Source organism: Trematomus bernacchii, unplaced genomic scaffold (genome assembly GCF_902827165.1).
Source record: "Trematomus bernacchii unplaced genomic scaffold, fTreBer1.1, whole genome shotgun sequence".
In the NCBI taxonomy this organism is placed as follows: Eukaryota; Metazoa; Chordata; class Actinopteri; order Perciformes; family Nototheniidae; genus Trematomus; species Trematomus bernacchii.
Genome location: NW_022987973.1, coordinates 2,342,738 through 2,363,454, shown reverse-complemented (window position 1 = coordinate 2,363,454; position 20,717 = coordinate 2,342,738). Strand labels below are relative to the sequence as shown.

Below are 20,717 nucleotides of genomic sequence, written 5' to 3'. Positions count from 1 at the left end.
TTGAATTGTAGTAACTGTCATAACGTAAACCTTTGAGACATCTTGACAATGTGTACACAATTAATGATTCATGGCGCTAGAGGCCTACTATAGGGCAGAACAAGCTATATGCGTGTCATCCAGGTGTTTTGTCTGGTAGCAGTTACAGAGTGTCCTTGTTTACTAGCGTGGCAGTATAGACGTAAATTACACACCTGTGTGTGTGAGTGTGTGTGTGTGCGTTTGTACTCTCACCGAATCCATGCATGTGTGTCTTTATGTCTATAGCTGTGTATGTTAGGCCTGAGTCAGTAAATCAAGTCCAGCTGTAGTATATGCTGTGTCATGGGCCAAGAAGCAGCCTATGCTACACACTGATTTCCAGCACAGTGTGGGCCACTGTAGGCTCTTTGTGGCACAGTGGCATTAGCTTTTACTTGGCATAAAGGGTAGAAGCTCCTAGCATGCAAACATCCAAGTCTAAACGGCATGATAGATCTTTGACAGTACAAATAATTCTCAAGGGAAAGTTTGTAAAGTTTTAGCCAGCATGGCTGACTCCCGTAATTCTTTCCTTTCCAAACGCCTGTCAAGTGCTGGCTACGTTCAGACCAATCTGATCAGACTGAATGAAAGACATCTGAGTAGGGCTTTCAGTGGAGCCATTTCACTTCACTGCCTTACAGACTGGCACCAATTTCAAAGGAAACACTGCATTTATGGGATGAAAGGTCATGTGTCTGATATTTTTGAAGATGTACTAGATGCAGCTTTTTGGTTTCAAATCTATGCACACACATTTTCCTATGGCATGGTGATATTGAAAGCTCACCTAAAGCGACTTTAAGTTGTACTTGTAACTGTCAAGCTTAAGAAACTCAGTGACTATAGACTTTAGGCACATAATGTATATCACAAACAGTTCTATAAAAGTCATATCCTGCTTCAAAACAAAGTTATGACAGTATGATTATCTGCTCTGAGTAACCGTGATGGTAAAATGTTTAGCCTGTTGTGTCAATAGTCAACAAATAGCTGTGATCACATGCCACCTGCTCTATCTAAGATCTAAAACAGTGTATAAAGGCCTCCTAATTCTGTTTTTCTCCCGGTTACTATGACATAACCACCAATGAAGTGTGGGTTAGCATGGCTGCTCCGGTAACAGGAGTAGAGGAGGACAGAGGAAATATGAGCTTTGTGACGGAGCAGAGCAGAAGCGGTGGCTTATGTCCTGACACAGCATAACCTTTCTCAAATGTCTGAGCCATGCTGTAGGGGCTCCCACTCCGATCACTGCCCCACAACCCAAATACCCTTCTCTACATTTCTTCTCCATTGTCCCACCATCAGCCTGTGCATCCAATGAATCCTGTAGCCTACATGTTGCACCAACCAGTCATATTTTAAGTCGTGAAATGACACCTAGTTACATATTTCAATGCATTGTAAACATGTATTGTACAATGGAAGCCCTGTAGCTTTATAATGAAAGCCTATTACAATTATTTCTTGAGCATCTAGCGCATTTTTTCTCTTGCCGTATGGTACACCATTAAGCATACATCCAACCTCAATAATACCATCAGTTCCTCTGCTACTTGTATTTCATTTACTTATCCCAGTGATGCAGTGGTCATTGTTATATTTTCCTGCTACTAAATTCTATCTTACTGACTGGAGATGCACATACTGTGTATTTGCCACTGAGTAAAACCGTTGTTTTCTTTAAATAAATCTTTTGGGAGCCAAGTCATACGAGTGTAGGGCTGTGCAATTAATCGTATTTTAATCGCAATTACGATTTTGGCCTTACGAAAACAACATAATCGAAAAAAACGATTATTTTGCTTTGCTAGGTTGTGAGAGTGCAACATATTTGATCTAATTTATTTTAGTCTAATTTATTTGTATTTATCATATTTATATATGTTTAGTAGCTTGTGGAAGTGCGCTCCAAAATATTTGTTGATCTTGTTTATTGGTATTTATTATTTTTTATATTATTTATTTAAATGTAAATATAAATGTATAATTTATTTTTGTATTGGTTTTGCAGTTGAATTATACGTTCAGGGTAATCAACAGTTAAAAAAATACTGTTCAAATGATTATTTGTATTTGTTTTAAAGTTCAATAAATTGATGTTTTTTCAAAGTCAATGAATAATCGTATTTAATAATCGTGATATCAATTATTGACCAAAATAATCGTGATTATGATTTTTGCCATACAGTACTCGCACAGCCCTATAAGAGTGCCGTTAATATTTCATTACCGAGAGCTCAGGGAGTAAGGCGTGAGAAGACTGAACACTGAAGTGTCTGAACACAACTCCACCCGCCCTAACCCAAGCCAGCCCATTCCACCTGAGCCATCTGGTCAACAAACTAGTAACACACATGTGCATACACAAAGGCAACTCCAAAATAGGCCAGGGCAGTATTCTGTCCTACTTTCATACCTTCTCTGACCCGGCCTGACCTGGTTAAGTATGGTATTTGTTTAAAAGCTTGAAAGGAGCTGCAGGTGACAAGCAAAACACAGACCTACTCAACTCACTGATCTAACACCGTCTGACTATACATGTTTACATTTTGTTAAAAGACTATGCCTTTTTTTATGTCAATGTGAGCAACTACTTCAGGCAGGTTTGGCAATTGTTCTAGAGCTGCATTTTTTTAAAGTCTGAAGAATACTTATTTATAAGCCAGGACTTCTCTGCAGCACCAAAATATACTTTAAATTAGAGTAATGTTTGAAAACAAATTTGCACTTACCCAATATTGAGTTTACTGCAATGTAGATATTGCATAGGTCTATACTGCGAGTTTGATAACGTCTTAAATAATTGGGCAGCCCCTAATGGTTCGGTAATGTATGTCGGAATACTTTTTGGTCATTATTGGAATCAACAGCTTCTGTTTTGCTCATGATACAGCGATGTAGACATGATTCTGTGGCCTAAGGACATTTCACTAACAAGGGCAAAGATGCAAATATGAAATGGTGACTCATCATAGAGCCGTCTCTGTTACCCTGCTATTGTCTGGAGAGTGTTAGGTCTATGTGAGCGAGCGTTTGTGTTATGTCCATGTGTGTGTGTGTGTGTGTGTGTGTGTGTGTGTGTGTGTGTGTGTGTGTGCGTGTGTGTGTGTGTGTGGCCCCCTTGCCATATGTGCCCTGTGCTGATTTACAGTGCTAGGGGCCAGTGCACACAAACAAGGCCAAGTCTTCATCTGCTGCACACATTGGAGAACAGACAGCCGACTCCTCTCCAAAAATACTCCATTATGAGTTTCTTAAATCACCCATCACTCTTTAATGTGGATATGTTGCCTGTGTGTTTGTGTGCCTGTTTGGAGTGGTTGGTTCTGTGTGTCCACATGTTCCCTGCCACAAACTAATCAACTTGTATTACTCTATGATGTAACTAAATCAGATGAATACTGGTGATACTGTTCAAAGCTCAAAGTTCCCTTGCTATTGAACATGTGTCTGCTCGATCAAAGGCTTATTATGTGCTATTAGATACTCATTGACAGCATTGCAATCACACTTGTCACCCTAGATCAAACTTTCCAATATTTATGACTCCTCGCAACACTCTCCATACAAATAAAATCATCACTGTGGTCTATTATTTAGTTGACCTTCTGATTGATTTTAAGATTGACGACATATAATGATGTCTTGCCAAGCAGTGATTGCCTCAATGATTAACAAAATACTGACCAAGATGCAGTTAATGCCACATTGCCTTGTGCTTTTTTACTATAAGTTAAAAACACTGCTTAGTTCGAGGATGTTAATCCATCAAGAATCCATTATGCCCCCCTATACATGTTGTCACAACTCTTAACAAATACATACAGGAAACAGAAAAGAAAAAAATGATTGCAACAGAAAGTTATTTCAAAAAGTTGAGAAAGTCCTCACTGACATTTGAAAAGTTCAAATGTTTTGTCACTTCCTCTCCCACGTTACATCTGCATGAATCATTTACATTTAGTGATTGTTGGAGCTACATTGAGACAAGATGGTTTTTAGTGAAATCCTACAGTTTGTCTCCTACTATTCTTAAAAATCAGAAGGTTTACCTGAATATGGGCGTGTGACCAGGTTTGGGTTTATTCCATGAGAAGTGAGAGGGCACTGAGAGGAACTGTTCCCCGGGCCCGTCCTTCTTCAGACTGTGGAGACCATCGTCAGAAGGAGAGTCTAGATTAGGAGACATATTTCCTTGGTCATCTAGCCCCATCTCCCCTGTCCCAGTCTGCATTGCTGTTCTGTCCTGCGACGTCTTCCTCGTCTTGGACGGGATGTCTGCCTCTGATGGACAGCACTGGAAGGGAGACATGCCTAAAGAAGGACTGCCGATCCATGTGTCCTCCGTCACGCTGCCCCTGGGTGAAGGTCCTGGCGTGGGTGAGGGTGAGTGATGAGGAGACAAGGAGCCTGGGTAGCAGATGTCAGCGCTGGAGTGGCGCCTCTTCCCACAGGGTGAGGTGGGACGTGAGGAGGGCCTAGAGGTGGGACGCGGGCTAAGCCAATTCTCATCGGTGACACTGGTGCGTGGCGAGTGGCACGGGGACGTCCGGGGTGACAGGCTGATGGAGTGGGAGTGGTGCACGAAGGCGGGGTGATGGTGCTGCCAGTTGGGCTGCTCCTCCAAAACCCCCCCACAGGTTTGAGGGGAGATACATCCCGGGGAAGTCAGAGGGGAGCCGAGGGTGAAGCGGGCCGCCGCCTCGTTTAGCTCCGAGTCAACATCGTCATAGACGTGTGAGAAAGATTCACATGAGGAGGCGTCAGAGAACCAGCTCCGAGAGGAGAGGCTGCTGCACGGACTCGGGCTGAGCGAAGAGTCCCGGTACGAGTGGTCCAGAGGCAGGTACAGGTGGTCTCTGGACAGGGGCCTATCCACATGATAGTCCCCATCAGGCCCATTGGCCCTCAGATCCTGCTCATTGGCGTCCATCTCCTGCTGGCAGCTGGGGGAGATGGAGGTGATCTGGATGCTGGGGCACTCGAAGGCCTTCGGCGCCTCCACAGGAGCCGAGGGCAGCAGAGGGGAGGAGCCATACTTGGAGTCTGGGGCTTCATATCTCGGAGGATCCGATCCTTGTCTGTGTGAGTGAAGGCGTGGGGAGGAGCTGATGAACTGGGAGTGGGACTGCATGCCATGACGAGGCAGGCCAACAGACTGGTGGTTGGTGATCATAGACTGGGGCTGGCCCACATTCAGGATGTAGAACGACGTGTTGTCATCGGGCTCCAGATCTAGGAGAATGACAGAAAGAGAAGATTTAGATACAGCAATCTAGAGAAAAGTTCAAGTATTACTTTTGTTATTTCTCAAGTTCCTTAGTTTGACTTTACTGTGTCAAAGAATAGGTAAAAAAACAAATAACTGTTGGTAGGACTAGGAATATCCAGAGTCACAAGTTTAAAAGCTTATGTTAATAACACATAGATTAAAATAGTGAGAGCTTAAATGCTACACCTTAGTTGTGTCACAGTAAAGCCACATTCTTGAGATCATTTGTGATACCTAGGTCTTAAGTGGCGGAGTCAAGGTGGTGTTTAAGCAGACAAAAGCACTATTGGGCATAGCTGAAACATCAGTCACATCCAGCCCATCCTTTAATCAATCCTAAATCACAGTCAGAAGTACAGCAGAGAGGAATGGACAGTGTAAAACAAATAATGGAGTCATTTCGGTCAAAAGTAGAGCTTCTGGTGGCTCGCCAGATCCAAAATAAAACAACGATTATGAGGCCAACCTACCAACTAAAGGAAAAAAAGAATATTTGAGAATATTTTATATTACTGTACCAAGAGTGGTATAGACTCTCATACAAGTGATAAGAGGATTGATCATTTGTATATTTCAACCTGGTGATACTTTGCTTCTCCTACTAGTCATGTGTTGACCTTGACCAGGACTTTGCTTGATTCTCTGGTTGCCAAAATTGCACGAAATGATTTGATCACAGACCAATAACATTGCGTTTGCCACCTGAGTTTGTGCTTGCGATTGAGACCAGATTCAGGAAATTGGAGGCCAGAGTGTTGCTGGGTAGCAGGCAGTCATACAGGCATTGTTCCAAGAGGGATAACCGATGAACAGCACTACTCAGGAAACAAATTCACACAACGGTGCGTGCTGTCGGCTGTCATCACAGCTAGCGCCGGCAGGCTATTTATATCAAAGGTCATCCAACACAGGCTGTGAGTACACACACACACAGATACCCACACACAAACAAATAGACAAGAACCCACTGTCCGCATTGGCACTACTCTGTTAGAGGTTATTGATAAACTTCCACTGGATATGCTCTGCTGCTCCCAATGGGGCAGTTACCCCCCCCCTTCCAGTGTTTCACATGCACAGACATTTCCAAAGACAACAGGAATTCATAATGTTTATGTTCTTATATAAAAGTTGAGATTTTCCCCAAAACATCTCATCATGCAGATATTAACTTGTGACCATTAAGCTTTATGTATCATGCATTGAGTAGAGCAGAGAACATGCATTTTACAATTAGTGTTTACTTTTGCAGAGCACTACTCACCTAACCAACATCAAACTTGACAAAATATGTCCTTTTTAGGACTTTTGAGCTATTAATACAACCTCTGCTTCACAACAAATATGAAAAAACTTTAATGAATAAAAAGCCAATGACCATTCTTTACACACCTAGCTTAGCTAAAGCAACCATGAAGCTTGCACAGGATAAGGTTGTGAAATCACTTCCCCATATTCCTCAAATGTATCATAATAAAATATATTTTTACACTCAAAAACTAAAATATTTGTTTAACTGTCAAGCACATTGAAAAAGGCCATAACTTCAAATTGAGTGAATTGACGTCAGCATATTCGTGTCCTCTGTTTTTAAATAATAAACCGTAATGTTTTTTTTTTAATCAGATATTAAAGGTGGCTTTAAAAATCTTTGTTCTTCCTGCTCTCCTGTCCTCTCTATCCAACAGCAGCAGAGGCAGTAGCAGCCGGCTCTTTATTTATAGCCGCTCGGCTTCGCACTGGCCCTGCCTGCCAGTCACAAGACCCAGCAGTGGATCCTCTGACGACAGCGTCTGACTGACGGACGGGGGAAGAGAAGGACAACGTTGAGAGGAACAGAATGAGGCTGGGAGGAAAAGAAAAAAAACGATGGCAGCCGGACTTAGGAAATAACATGAAGAGAACAGGAAAGAAGAAAGAGACAGAGGGCACCACTAAAGACAGAAACACACATCATAACAGAGGGAGGCATACCACAGCAAGCTGCCTTTTCTATCAATTAAACGGCAGTATACCATGCACACAGAAAGAAAAAGGCAACTACTTCATAGTGACATGACTTTCTTCTGTTGCAACTTGTTGCTGTTACATCTAGGTTGCAAAATATTCCCTGTCTGTCATAATGTTGACAAAGCAAATCCATCTCATGAGTGGTGCTTTGTCTTCTTCTAACTACTAATAAAAGCTACATTTGCAATTAAAATTAATCCAATATAAAAATCTGGATTAAAAACATAGCTATTCACTAAATTAGGAAGAAAGGGGGGACTATGAATGTAAGTTTTTTATATCCATGTATGTATGTGTATGTGTATGTATGTGTATGTGTATGTATGTGTATATATATGTGTATGTAAATGTGTGGGTATGGGTGTAGGTATGTACATATATATATGTGTATATGTGGGTATGCATATGTGAGTATATGGGTACATGTATTATTGTTGTTATTATTCTTTATTTCCTTATCTATTGATTTTTTTTTAAATATCTTTTACATTACTTTATTTTTACCTATATATGTATTTATCTATTTATTTACTTTACTAGCTAGGACCGGGAGGGGGGGGAAGGAAAAATATAGACCGTATAAATGTAACTCATTGTGCCTGACTCAATAAAAAACATAGCTATTAATTGGCCAAAGGACTGGTATTAACCCATTCACATTGCATTAAGTGTTCCTTTTAAGAAGCCTTATCCTGGACTACTTTAGAGAGACATATTCACTTAGAAGGATTTAACATTAATACAAAATGTAAAATGCAGGAAATACATTTTCATCTGCTTTAGAAAAGCTTTCTGAATTGTTCTTCAGTTTGCCTATCTGTGTTGCTTCTTAGCTCAAAACAACACTTGACTGTGGAATCAAACCAAGAAAATCATTGAATTCAGATAATTATAATTCATTGCAGGGCAGTCTTAGGTGCTGACTCAGTAATGAGCTGCTGCCTTAGTTAATCAGGTGCTAATTACACACAATTAGCAAGCGCCAATTGAATGAAAGTCACAGATTGCCTTGTGTTTGTATGTTGTAAATCTGGCACTGTTTTAATAAACTTATCTTTTGCATATCTGACAGTGTTGTATGAATTTATTGCGATAAACAACCTGTGGTATACAACTGTGAAAAGGCGCACTTTTGCTGCAATGTCTGTTGAGTATCACCAGTAGCAATGTACATCAGTACATCTTATAACATATTTTATTGACCACACTGGCTCACGTTGTTACCATGTCCTAAAGTTGCCTCCTGCATAACAGTGAAATTAAAATATGACAAAAAGGACTAAAGGTGGGATAGCCACAAAAAGCCATCAACTTTTCTACCCTTGGATTTCTTTATACTTCATACATTGTGAAGAGGTTATTAGCAGAGTTGCAAAGTGTGGGTCAGACAGGGGACGACCCTGTTACCTGGCCCACAGCCGCCTCCTTGCCCTGATATAACATTAGCATGCTACCTAAAACCCTCAAGTGTGGGGAAAGGGTTGGGTGGTGGGAAACCCCTGAGTCAGAGCCAAACAACAGTCACCTTAGGAAATCAGGTCAGAGAAGAGAGGAGAGAAGTGGGGAGGAGATAAGAGGAGAGGTGAGGAGACGAGAGGTGAGGAGACGAGAGGTGAGGAGACGAGAGCAGTGGAGATAGTAATGGAACTGTTTTTATAGCAATGGAACTGTTTTTGTATCAATGGCCTTGGTTGCAAAGCCCCTGAAAGCGTATCCATACATCAGAAAGCCAATCCGGTTAAAGAACGATCTGTAAGAGGCTTTGCTGTACCGAAGATAATAATAGCTCTTCTCACTGGAAGATGTTTTAGTGAAGCATCTTTGTGGATATGTGCGACACACCACAAAGACTGTTGTGTTCTCAGGGTAACCACAGGGAGCGGCCCGACCCACTGTTGATGGTGCCATCCACTTTGGCTCCTTGACACAAAGCCCAACAGACCTCTGGCTGACCGTCACACTGCCTGGGGATTTAATCCGCAGAGACTTTGCTGCTTCCTTCTCTACTCTCACTGTCCACAAAGTGTGTCAGGGTCCTGTGATGGGCAGTGACACACAGGCCCACATTCTGAGAAAGCCCAGTGTACTACGGAGGGAGGGAAGGATTAGTCTCTTTCAGAGAAGATGACAAGTTCATTGCTGAGGCAGGTTCCTGCTAGTTCACCCAGAATCTCTTTATGTGTGTGTATGTGCATATGGGTAACAAAGTGTGGGTGGTGTATGACTGTGTGTATTTTCCTGTGTGCCTGTGGTTGTGCTTTTGTGCCTTCCTGTGTCTTTTTTGCACTTACTGTATATATGAGAGTGTTTGTGTGTATATGCTGTCTTAGGTTACCCACTAGCCCAAACACCATGTGGTGCTGGAGCTAAAGGGTAACTTTAGCCAGGGTTCCCTTTGTGGTGGGCAAGCAGGTTGATTAGAGCAGGCTCTGCTTACATCCCCTGTACAAAGTCTTTGTGTTGGGCCCAGTGTCCTCTTTCAGCCCTCCTCCAGAGCTGCTGACCAACAGACCAGAGCAGAAGTGTGCCACCCCGCCAGGTACTATAAGCCTCATGGGATATATGGTATATCCCCAGATAAAAGTAAAAATGAACACATTTAAAAAGGAAGTACATTTTATTTTTATTTCTGTGGTCTGTAAAACAAAATGTCAGTGATGGATGCTCATGAAACATTTATTTTTTTACATTTCAGAGGTCTATAGGTATCAGTCCACATCGGTTCAACACAAATGTTGTACAAGAGTTCTTTGTAAAGCTCCGAGTTAGGATTGTAACGGTCTATTTTTTTTTAATTTATTCTGTTTGCGTCACTGCGTGGAGCACATTTGCTCTTATTTTTATGCAAAGCAACAGCAGGGCAAGGAATGTAATCAGTGCCCAGCTGTCACTTAATGAAAATAGAAAACACAAGTTTTATCATGGCATTGATCAATAGTGTATACCTTGATTAATACATAAAGTAATAATTACATTATAACCTTAAAAACAACTATAATTGTAATACTTGGCATAATATTTTGTTGATGTAGATAGTTGTAGAGATTCGCAGCAGAGTCCAAGCTAATCTATTTTCTACCCCCTGGGTTTTCCTATAACTCTGGCTCATTTGCTACGTTTCTAAACACGGAGCCTGTGACGCACATGCACACGTATATAGTAAGGGTTGGCCTACACCTGGGTATCTTAAGCTTGCTGAATGGGTTTGTGCCAAACCTCCTGGTGATCCCTGAATGAGTCCGTGGTTTGGTCTGTGCACATATAACATTCAGTGAGAGTGAGCAAGAGGGCAGAACGAGTCAGACTCCTTTTTATCAGTTATGAGGCACAAATCACATATAAGGTAAGATTCTGAGGTAGGTATTATTCTGACATATTGTTCTGTAATGTTATGTTAGGGTTACACGACTCACTAGCCAGCAGAGGCTTAACAACAGCAGACTTAGCCAATGTTAACATATGCCGGCAGCTAAATTAAGCTCCTAATTAACAATCTCATGCAGAGGTAACATTATGGGATAAACATAGAGTGCCAAATAACCAGCTGAACTAAATACCCACCAACACACGAAGATCCCTTTCAAACACATCACTAATTGCCTTAAGAGTACATTATTTGGTACTATAAAGAGATCTAGGCTTTAGGAAAGGGTTATTCTTACAATGTAATCAAATAATAGGTTTCATGGAAATTGCAGGGCTATAATTGCAAACTATAAACGTGCAATTGAACCCTAACCCTAACCGGTAAAAAAAAACTGGATTTTAAAAAGATATCAAACAACATTTAATAATTACAATTTGATCAAAACAAATGCCTTGATATGACATTTATTTGAAATCATTAGACAAGGAAAAAACAGATATCCAGCACTTCAGACAAACGCCACATAATGTAAGATATGTCTGTAACAAAATGTTTTTTCAGGGCGTACAGCTGAATGACCACAGAAATTACATTTAGTGATGTGTATTTGGATCAAATGCCTCAGGAGGTTTACACCATACTCATTTGACAGATATGACCACAACCAAACCCCATCCCTGATTGCAACAAAGGTTTTCATAAGGTTGATAAATGTGTTGGTCCAAAATCCACAGTATAAGTATTAAATCCAACAGAAAAGGAAACCAGATTGTCGAAATAATTATACACCACTATTCAATCAATATTAGCTATTACATATGCATTCACTGATGTATCTTGTCTGGTATAAAGCCTCATCTTTAACATGCAATTGTGTTTACATGCATTTAAGAAACTTTACTCCACTTTTACTTCTTGATGTCACTTGCACGTTAACTCAGGTTTTTGAGTAACCACAAGGTTTTCACAGTGCATCAAAAATAAAATGCTGTTACTCCCCCGCTTAACTTTGCCTCTTCCACTAACCTGTTTTCTTGTGTGCATGTAAACAAAACAGTGTGTCACTCGCTTTATGTATGTATTGGTTGTCAGTGGGAGCAGGAGAGTGCATTAGGATATTGGCCTCCAAGGCGAACACAAGCTGCTTGATGGCCTGCAATAACCCAGAGCAGATAACATCAGAGGCTACTGCTAGCAGCTTGACATTTAAACAATCTGTCAGGGCTGACTGTGCATGTGCCTGAAAAAGTCTGCCCGGGGGGAGAGAGAAAGAGAGAGAAAGCAAGAGGGAGAGGGACATGCAGGGAAAGCTTTTGTGGGCCTTATATGTGGGAGAAAAAGCGAGAGACAGTGTGTGTGTTTGAGAGAGAAATACAAAGCGAGAGACATGAGCAAGAGAAGAGGTGACATTTACTAACTGCAGGTCTTAGTAGTGAGTCTACAGTATATATACACACCACTGATAAATGCACAAGTGTGTCAACCAATATCCTCCAACCGAGTCCATAACAAATCATAGAGATTATTATACTTTATACTGTATATACTATGTTCCTGAAATATCCAAGCATCAACACAGTAATGCTTGTTTTAGAACTAAGTATATATACATAGGACGGATTGTTTTATATGTATCTCTGTACACTTTCCTTATCTCCACATGTCAACAGTGGCCACCACAACCTCCTGGTCTTGACCCACCTTCACGTAGATTAATTAAAGCGTACCGGCAAAACCACATGGATGATGAGCATATGGTGAGGTGGTGAAAAGAAAGGCAGTGTCCTCAAGTAAAGGGTCCATCTGCTGAGTTTCTGAGAGTCTCACAACAGTGCTGTTGCTCTTTATCGAGCTTGTGATCAACAGGAAATAATCAAGGAAAAAACAGGAAGGCAGCAATTCCCACTCCAAAAGCTTAAATGGAATTGAAATCCAGAAAATAACTACGCCTAAAGTAGGTAAACACTTCATTTTTGTGTTTTTCAAAGCTCTACAAGTTCATACAGGTTTCCCCAAGAGGACTAGAATATCTTGGGGCCCCGATTCATGTTTTAAACTTTTAAGAATGTGCATTATGTGATCAGTAGTTCATATTTTTAAAACCTCTATCCACAATTAGTGTGGGCTTTATACCCAGCTGTCAAAGTCCACATGGTCCACATTCCAACCGTGACCCATGTGGTCTCATTACGCAGTGAAAATCAAACCGGTGCATTACAAGTTTTAAAAATGTAACTACTGAAGTCACTATATTTAAATACATACATCCGCCAAAAAGGTTATCTTTTTGGTTTGTTTGTCAGCAAGATTATGAAAAATATATATTTTAAAGCATAGAAGAGCCCATACCATTTTGGAGCGCATCCTCACGTTATTTTTGCACACTCATTTTAGAATGATCATTTCACACCTAACGGGAGTGGGAAGTGCCTGATGTAGAGGTGACCACGCATTAGCCTGACTGAAATAAGGCATTGAGGGTCAGCCTAAAATAAAATGGGATTCAAAACAGCGTAATCCCTGAGGAGCAAGCCTCATAGTAAAAGAGACCAAAGAAAATATGAGAAAAAGAAGCCAGATGCAGAAGTTCAACAGCTTTCTCTCTGGTGTAATGCAGCCTCTGACATGTTGATACAGCGCAGCCAGCGGTAGCTTCAGTTACACTAAATTTAAACTAGACAGATGCCACACATACTTACTCATGCCTCGCCCCGGGAAACAAACGTCTCATTCATCACACTGGGTGCTGGGACCCCTCCAGTTCAGTAGGGTCATGGGGCACCCACATGGAGATCCAGCCCCACATGTGGACCTCATGCATGACTGTCTGACCTTTCACCTCTCTGCCTTTTACATTTTCATAGAAGTATTAGAACCTGTAGTTCCATAAACCCTCTTTTTCTGTCACATAAAGCCTTCAATATGAAACTATAATATTTACAAAGTCTATGGACATTCTAACTCTCAATCTCTCCACCGTCTTAGCTCTGTTTGTGTGTTTTCCTCTCTTCTTTTATTTACTTTTTGATTATATATATAGGTATATTATCTCCTGTGGTTGTCTAAAATAACTCAACTAATGCATATTAAAAAGTATCCATGTCCTACATGTGTAATATGAACAATCCTCCTAATCAAATGTGCAAAAGAGACACGTTATAATTGCATATTAGCAGAGTGAGAATCAAGTGTAGTGCATACAACATACAACTATATCAACAAAATCGAAATGTGGGCATATTTGAACAAAAAAGTGAGACTGTTCACTAAAATTGGCCATACGTGTATAAATAAATAAAAACGTATTTATTCGTCATCTTTCAGCACTTCAGTACAGCCTGTACTCTGATGACAGCTGCTTGTCTGAGTGGTGGCTCCCACCCCTCATATAAAGTCCAGACCAACACGCGCGCGCACACACACACACACACACACACACCTGGCTAGAGAGTGGGAGTGCCGGCACACTCACCTGGCGATGTAGCGCACAGCATTCTTCCACTCCTCTCCTCGTTAAGATCGCAAAGTGCTTGAGCAGTAAAAAATTGAAGGCTGCAGACGTGCTGGGACTAGAGGGGTTCTCCGGCACTAAGTACAAACAAGTCACTAGAACCTGCCGCCTGCCCTCTGCCACTCTCTCTGGGAGCTCAAAATAGTCCACCATGAGAGCGATGTAATTTCAGTCTTTCCCACGACAAGGACTGCGAGGATCGTGCTCTTGGTTCAGAGAAGCGGAGCAATGACAACAACATACACAAGGGCAAAAAGCTTTCTCCAATGGCTGCCCTCAGTTTGATCCCTGAAGCTAAAAAGGTTGCAAAGGTTGCAAAGACAATCCTATAGGTACAATAAATGCCACAGCATGCAGAACAAAATCAAACCCAACTAGTCAGTAAGTGGTTGTGGTGACTGCTGGCATCTGGAGATTTCATTAGCCGAGATCAACCTCTCTGATGTCACTGGTGGTCTCTTTCACATCCTGAGAAAAAGACGTGAGAAAGGAAAGAAGCCTCAGTCTTCCTGGTGGCGGCTGGTCTACAACGTACCGCCTGGTATGGTGGCAATTGACAAACCACAAAAACGTCTTTGGGTTTGAGATAAGAAGTCAATGTATATGGAGTATATACAAAAGTAAGAAAAGAACATTCTAGATAAGAAGAGTCAGTGGGTAAACAAAAAGGCTGTTCATCTTCGCCAAGTAAGCAATGTGCCCCCCTCTCCTTTTATTACCCCCTGCCATCTGAACCCCACATGGCATGTCTGGGCAGAGAGCCAGACACCTCCGCTATGGATCGACTACCATACCACCCATAAAGGGCACCCCCACTGACTCATACCACCTCAAAAGCCCAATGAGGCCACTGCTTGGACCTGAATAACCCTAACTCACCAATACCTTTGTTCTACAACTCCTTTTATCACCACTCTATCACCAATGGATCAAGTGGTACTTTAAGCGATAAGCCCAAATACATGTTGTGTGTGAGATGGAGTATTTGTATTACGAAATTAGATTCAAAATAAGTGAAAGGGGAAATATGTTCTATAGTTAGTATGTTCAACCAAGCTTAACCTTAGTTGAAAGCAGGTGTGAGGCCTGTCTGTAGCGGCAAAGTGTCTCTTACTGACTCTTTTCAGTGTCGTTGGCTTCACAATGATAACTATGAGCTACAACGTCTGGGATTGAGAGACGTTTTTGCATAAAGCTACTCAACACATGACTGAGATACTTCTTGACACGTGGTTTCCCCTGCCTATGTAAATCTACAGGAGGCCGCCTACGCGTGTTGGTTTTCAACAGCCTAAATTGACAAATTAGAAAAAGAAAAAAAACTCTAAGCTGCTCAACCATCTCAAGATAAATCTGCTGTAAAACAACGAAGCAAGAGAACAGGCAATGGGGAGTTGCTATTAATGAAAACGTTAAAATGCACACTTCTTCTTTTCATTTAATATCATACATGTTATATCATACAAGGAGTTTATTGTGAAGTGGCCGGATGAAGTCTAAAGTAGAGGGATAACTTTTTTAACTATTTCTAATAGACTTTCTTGAAAGGGTTGAAAGGTTTTTTTTAGGTTTTTGAATATCTGTCTATGAGCTAATATTAAAACTACTTATACCTGTTGTTGCATTAGTTTTAAAAAGTCAATTGGTTAAAACCCCTCTCATAAAGCAGAGTAAGGGAAAATAGCATAATTCAAGCACAAAGAATCAAACTATGCATTTTCCAATGTCTTGACTATGATTAGGAAACGTCAGAGGGGTCAAAATAACTCGATGTAAAAGCTAACCACGTTATCTCAAAGTTTAAAAAAGACAATTGTTCAGCCAATGACTCTTTTGAGTCTAGGTAAAACATGAACTATTTTCAAGCGGACCATACACCAGTTAAAAAGTGGAAAATAACTTTCGGTATTATTGACTCAGCCAACCACACAATGGTGAGGCTTTCACCATTAACATATTAAACAATATACTACAGATAGAATACTCTGATTATTTCTAAAATGTTGCATTATCTCTGACATTGCTGTACAGAATGTTTTTATTACTCTTTGTCCAACATACAGTATATGCACTAAGCCATATTGCTACGGTAGAATTGTATATATTGAACTTTTTTGTTGGCGTTGGTTCTGAAACCTTCTCCTGAAACAAGACTACACCCAATGAATGCAAATAATACGTCTTTTAAAGTAAAACCAAAATTAATATTGGATTAGGTCATCCCCTAACTGTGAAAAAATATTGCTAGATGATACTTTTAATTATATATTTTGTTATAATGCTGGTGTTGATTCTATAGCTATTATCCTTTTTTCACAACTTTTTCAGTAAATGTTATGAATGACTCTTTCTAGTTCTGCTGATTCACAGAAGAACTTCTATTCAGCAGGCACTGTATATCATCTCGGGAAACCCCTTTCTGTCAAGTGGCTGATTCCTCTGTATTTAACAGCAATACTTCAAATCAAAGAGGTTTCCTGAGCAACAAGAAAACACTCAGAGAGAGCAAGAAAGTGAGAAGACAAACACCCATAACAAACAGACAAAGAAAAGCAGAACAAAAAAAGACAGACATAGGAAGGGCGTTTTTCTGAACCACGATATTACACAGATTTCTTATCACATTCACAACAAGTAAAAATGCTGAAAGACAACAAGAAATCTCAGAATTCTGCTAAAAGAGAAAGTGAGCAGAAAGCCAACAGTCAGCTAAATTAAAGAACAAGATATAAAACAAATATGTAGAGGAGATTTGTCATAAATATGAGCAACCAGCTTTCAAAGGTACAGTATGGTAACATATTCGTACTTTCTTCTTAAATAAGGTATGATGTGGCACTGGTCCGTTTTTATTTGGGGAGAGTTCTCACTTTTTTTCACAACGTTCAACAAGTTCAAGCCGCAATAACAATAAGGAGCTAAGTGGAGTAGATATTGTCAGATATTCACAGTAGAAGTTCTTCAGGTTGTAACAAAAACAAGCCCTGACTTGATCCCTGCCTGCACAGTGGAAGAACAACTGAGGAGTGTGCAGCTCCCTGTGACTCTGGCTGTGTGATCCTGCATTACACTTCAGTTATTCATTTGGACATGCGCCCCCACTTGCACAGTGGTGCTTTTATTCCGAAATTATTCCAACTGCAAGTTTTTCCCTTCGTCCCATCTCCAAATCAATCTTCTCTTAATCGAAGGAAAACTTTATTTAAATCTGCATAAGCCAAAACTTCATGAAGTCATTACTTTCCCCATGAAAAGGACAGCGTTCACATGTTCCAATGGTTAATGCCCAAAGACAGAAACAGATGAAGAAGATTAATTTAGCATGGAAGACTAACACAGATGGCATTAATCAATGAATTTGAGGGTTGAAATCCACTTTATGATCTTCCGTACATCTTATATCACTCAGCTTCTGTACAATATATACTATCTAAAAGACTCAATCCTTTAAAATCAAAAATATTGTCTAGTTTCAACCAAGAAAGTTTTGTCTGCAATTGTGATGCTGGGTGTAGACTTCTGCAAATCCCTGTTTTATGAGAACTCCTGATTTATTCGTTTTTTTTCAAGTGTTTGCAGACAATAAAGAAACATTATGAAAAGGATGAAATCTGCTCCTGTCAATCATAATACTTAACAACTATACACACTCGCATTTTGCTAGATATTGGCATTAAACAGGAACTGCCTAGAGCAGCTGAAATAAAAACACACACTTAGGCATATGCAAAATGAGTCAATGTATCCACGTGTTAAATATAGTCAATAAACTGAAAGTCATTTTGATGGTAGTCCTGACACACGTATTTTTGTCAGGACTAGAATGCCATTTTTTTTACATTCAAGCATTCATTCCATTTATTATTTTAAATGGATATGACCATTGTGAAGTTCAACAACACTGGTAATGTAAAGTCATATAAACTAAAAGCAGCCTGTAACTGAAAGCATTTCACTAAGAAATGAATTTTAAACTTGCTTTTCAAACCCAGGTACCCTAACACGTTCTTGCTGTTTGACAGGATTACATAACTATTTGCATACCTGCTCTCACCTCACTGAGAGAAATTACATTTGAAATCAGACAGAACCATTCTATTACTGCGTCAATAAATCAACTGGGAAACTAATTGCAATGACTTTAATTTAATTATATATCTGTCCTAGCAATTAAAGACATTCATTGACTTCATAGATTTCCTATTTACTATCAAGTTTGTGATCTAACTTTGTTTGCATGTACTACTATTATGATTGTTTGTCATTATACTTAACTAAACATAACTAATACAGCCTGGCATTGCTCAATCCTTTCCTACTCTTTGTTTCTACTCTGACAATAGTTTTCCAGATTGCCATTAAGTGTGTTCCTTTTTGATAGACAAATGTCTCATATTGTAGGATACTTCAGCCTGGGGGAAATAGAGGGCAGTTTCATGCGGGAAAGATTATCATCTAGATTCAACCCCACGGCATCTCATTCAGCATGGTGCGCACCTAGAATCACTGGTCCACCAGGAGAAAGTCTATTTTAACTTCTTTATATTGCTTTGTTGTAACAGGTAACAACAGGTCCAATAGCCTTTATGACTAATTGTTCATGTTGGGTAGAGTAAATGTTTCTTCTAAAGGTGTAAAGCACCATAACAATGATCTGATGGTTTTGCATACATTTTGTTTATGTCCAGAACATCATGACATATCAAACAATGCTTAATTCAGCAGTGGGTAACCCATCATTTCCATGAGCAAATTGTTTCAAAAAGTCAAGGGTCAATAGTTTCAGTAATAAAGGACTTGACAACATTGCTACCTAAACTATTGAAAAAGTTGACAAACTTTAACAGACTAAAGTGTGCCTTAACTAGCTAGGACCTATTTTAAAACTTTTCACACTCAGATATAAGGCTAATTGTGGAATCAAATGTGTCTTAACATTACAAACATCAATAATAACTAATAACTATTAAATATTGCTAAATTAAATAAAGATATGTATTAACCACTTGCCTATAATAACAAATATACTGCAAAGCCTATATTGGTCATTTAAACAGCAACTGTCCTACTTTTGATTTATTTTGTGAAAAACAAGTGCTTAAAAGTTATGACAACATTAGCATGTGCAGCTTTGCAGAAATGTGTCTCAGTGACATTCAAACTGGTCCCTCCTTCTGCTTCACTTACACAACATCAACCTAACTGTTGCAGTCCCGCCTGAGCTACACAGCCTCCACGTATACAGAAGAAAAGTTATAAGGTGCAAAATGAAATGGGGCATTTACAAGTGTTGTTTTTACCTGGATGAACAGTTTAATTAGCCGTGACAATGACTGCACTGAGGCTAACTTGCTAGCACGTCAGGCTAATGACAGCTGGCGTTGTGGACATTAGGCGACCATGACAGAAATATTTTTTTAATATAAGAGTATTACAACACTTATAAGGTTCGGTTCCTCTTTCATATGGCTTGCGGTTTTGATATTGCAGTCAAATACTGTTGGTTTAATTTAAACCAGCAGCAGCTTAGGTGAGTAACTTATGTTAATGTTACAGTACAGTGTCTTAGTATACTTCCAATGCATGCAGTAACATTATAACCCCAAAGGGACCACACTGACCTGCAGGCCCCAGCGGCTGCTGCTGCCCGTCCTCCCCGAAGATCAGCCTGAAGTCCAGCTCCTCATTCCCGGGGCAGTTAGCAGTCGTCATCGGGTTTGACAGCTCGGGTTTTTACCCCGCCACTCGACCGTCGACCGATGGAGCAATGTATGCTCTCCTAAAAAAATGTCACCACATTTACCGACTGTCACGACTCCGAACTTCAACTTTTGTTTAAGTTATAAGCGGTTATGGCCATGCACGAAGCCGTGTTTCCCCCCCTTAGTTAGACAAATCCAAAATACAGGTCGGTGGCTGCTGCTCTTCCTCGTAACTTCAGAGAAAGTCGTCTGTCCGTTCTGTCTCTTCTTCCCTCACTGTTTCTCTCTGTGTGCCGAGCTAATCTACAACAAAGAAGAAGCGCTTTCCCTGCTATAAAAGCCGATTAATTGTCTGGTTAATTGTCCGTCCCCTCTTTATCTCTTTCTCTCTATCTCTCCTCCTGTCTGTTTCTCTCTCCGGAGCTCCGATCCCAACTTTTACTAACCCCGCGTGACAAGGCTGTTCCAGTGGTGACGTCAGCAGACACAACACAACACAGGGTACGCCGCACACACACACACACACACACACACACACACACACACACACACACACACACACACACACACACACACACACACACACACACACACATTTCACACAATCTCCTAATTTCAGTTAAAACCAAAGGTGCAAAGTAACTAAGGATTTACTCAAGTACAATTTTGAGGTACAATTCAGAGATAAATCATGTACTTTCACTCCATTATAATTATGTAATACCTTTAGTTACTTTGCAGATTTCGATTAATGATGTGAAATAGAATAATCAACACTTAAATAAGACTTTAGTTACACCTGGAGTAAAATTAACAAACTACCCTGCA

General features: G+C 40.3%; 1 protein-coding gene across 1 annotated transcript in view; it reads right to left on the bottom strand.

The window, feature by feature from the left end:
* The window catches only part of nfatc3a (nuclear factor of activated T cells 3a), a 63,098-nt gene extending 42,762 nt beyond the window's left edge, over nucleotides 1-20,336 (bottom strand). The window contains exons 1-2 of the mRNA XM_034116288.1: nucleotides 19,809-20,336; nucleotides 4,080-5,262 (exon numbers count right to left, since the gene is read on the bottom strand). Of these exons, the coding sequence (XP_033972179.1) occupies nucleotides 4,080-5,262; nucleotides 19,809-19,899 (1,274 nt within the window). The 5' untranslated portion in view covers nucleotides 19,900-20,336. The remainder of the gene's footprint in view (nucleotides 1-4,079; nucleotides 5,263-19,808) is intronic.
* Nucleotides 20,337-20,717: the final 381 nt, after the last annotated feature.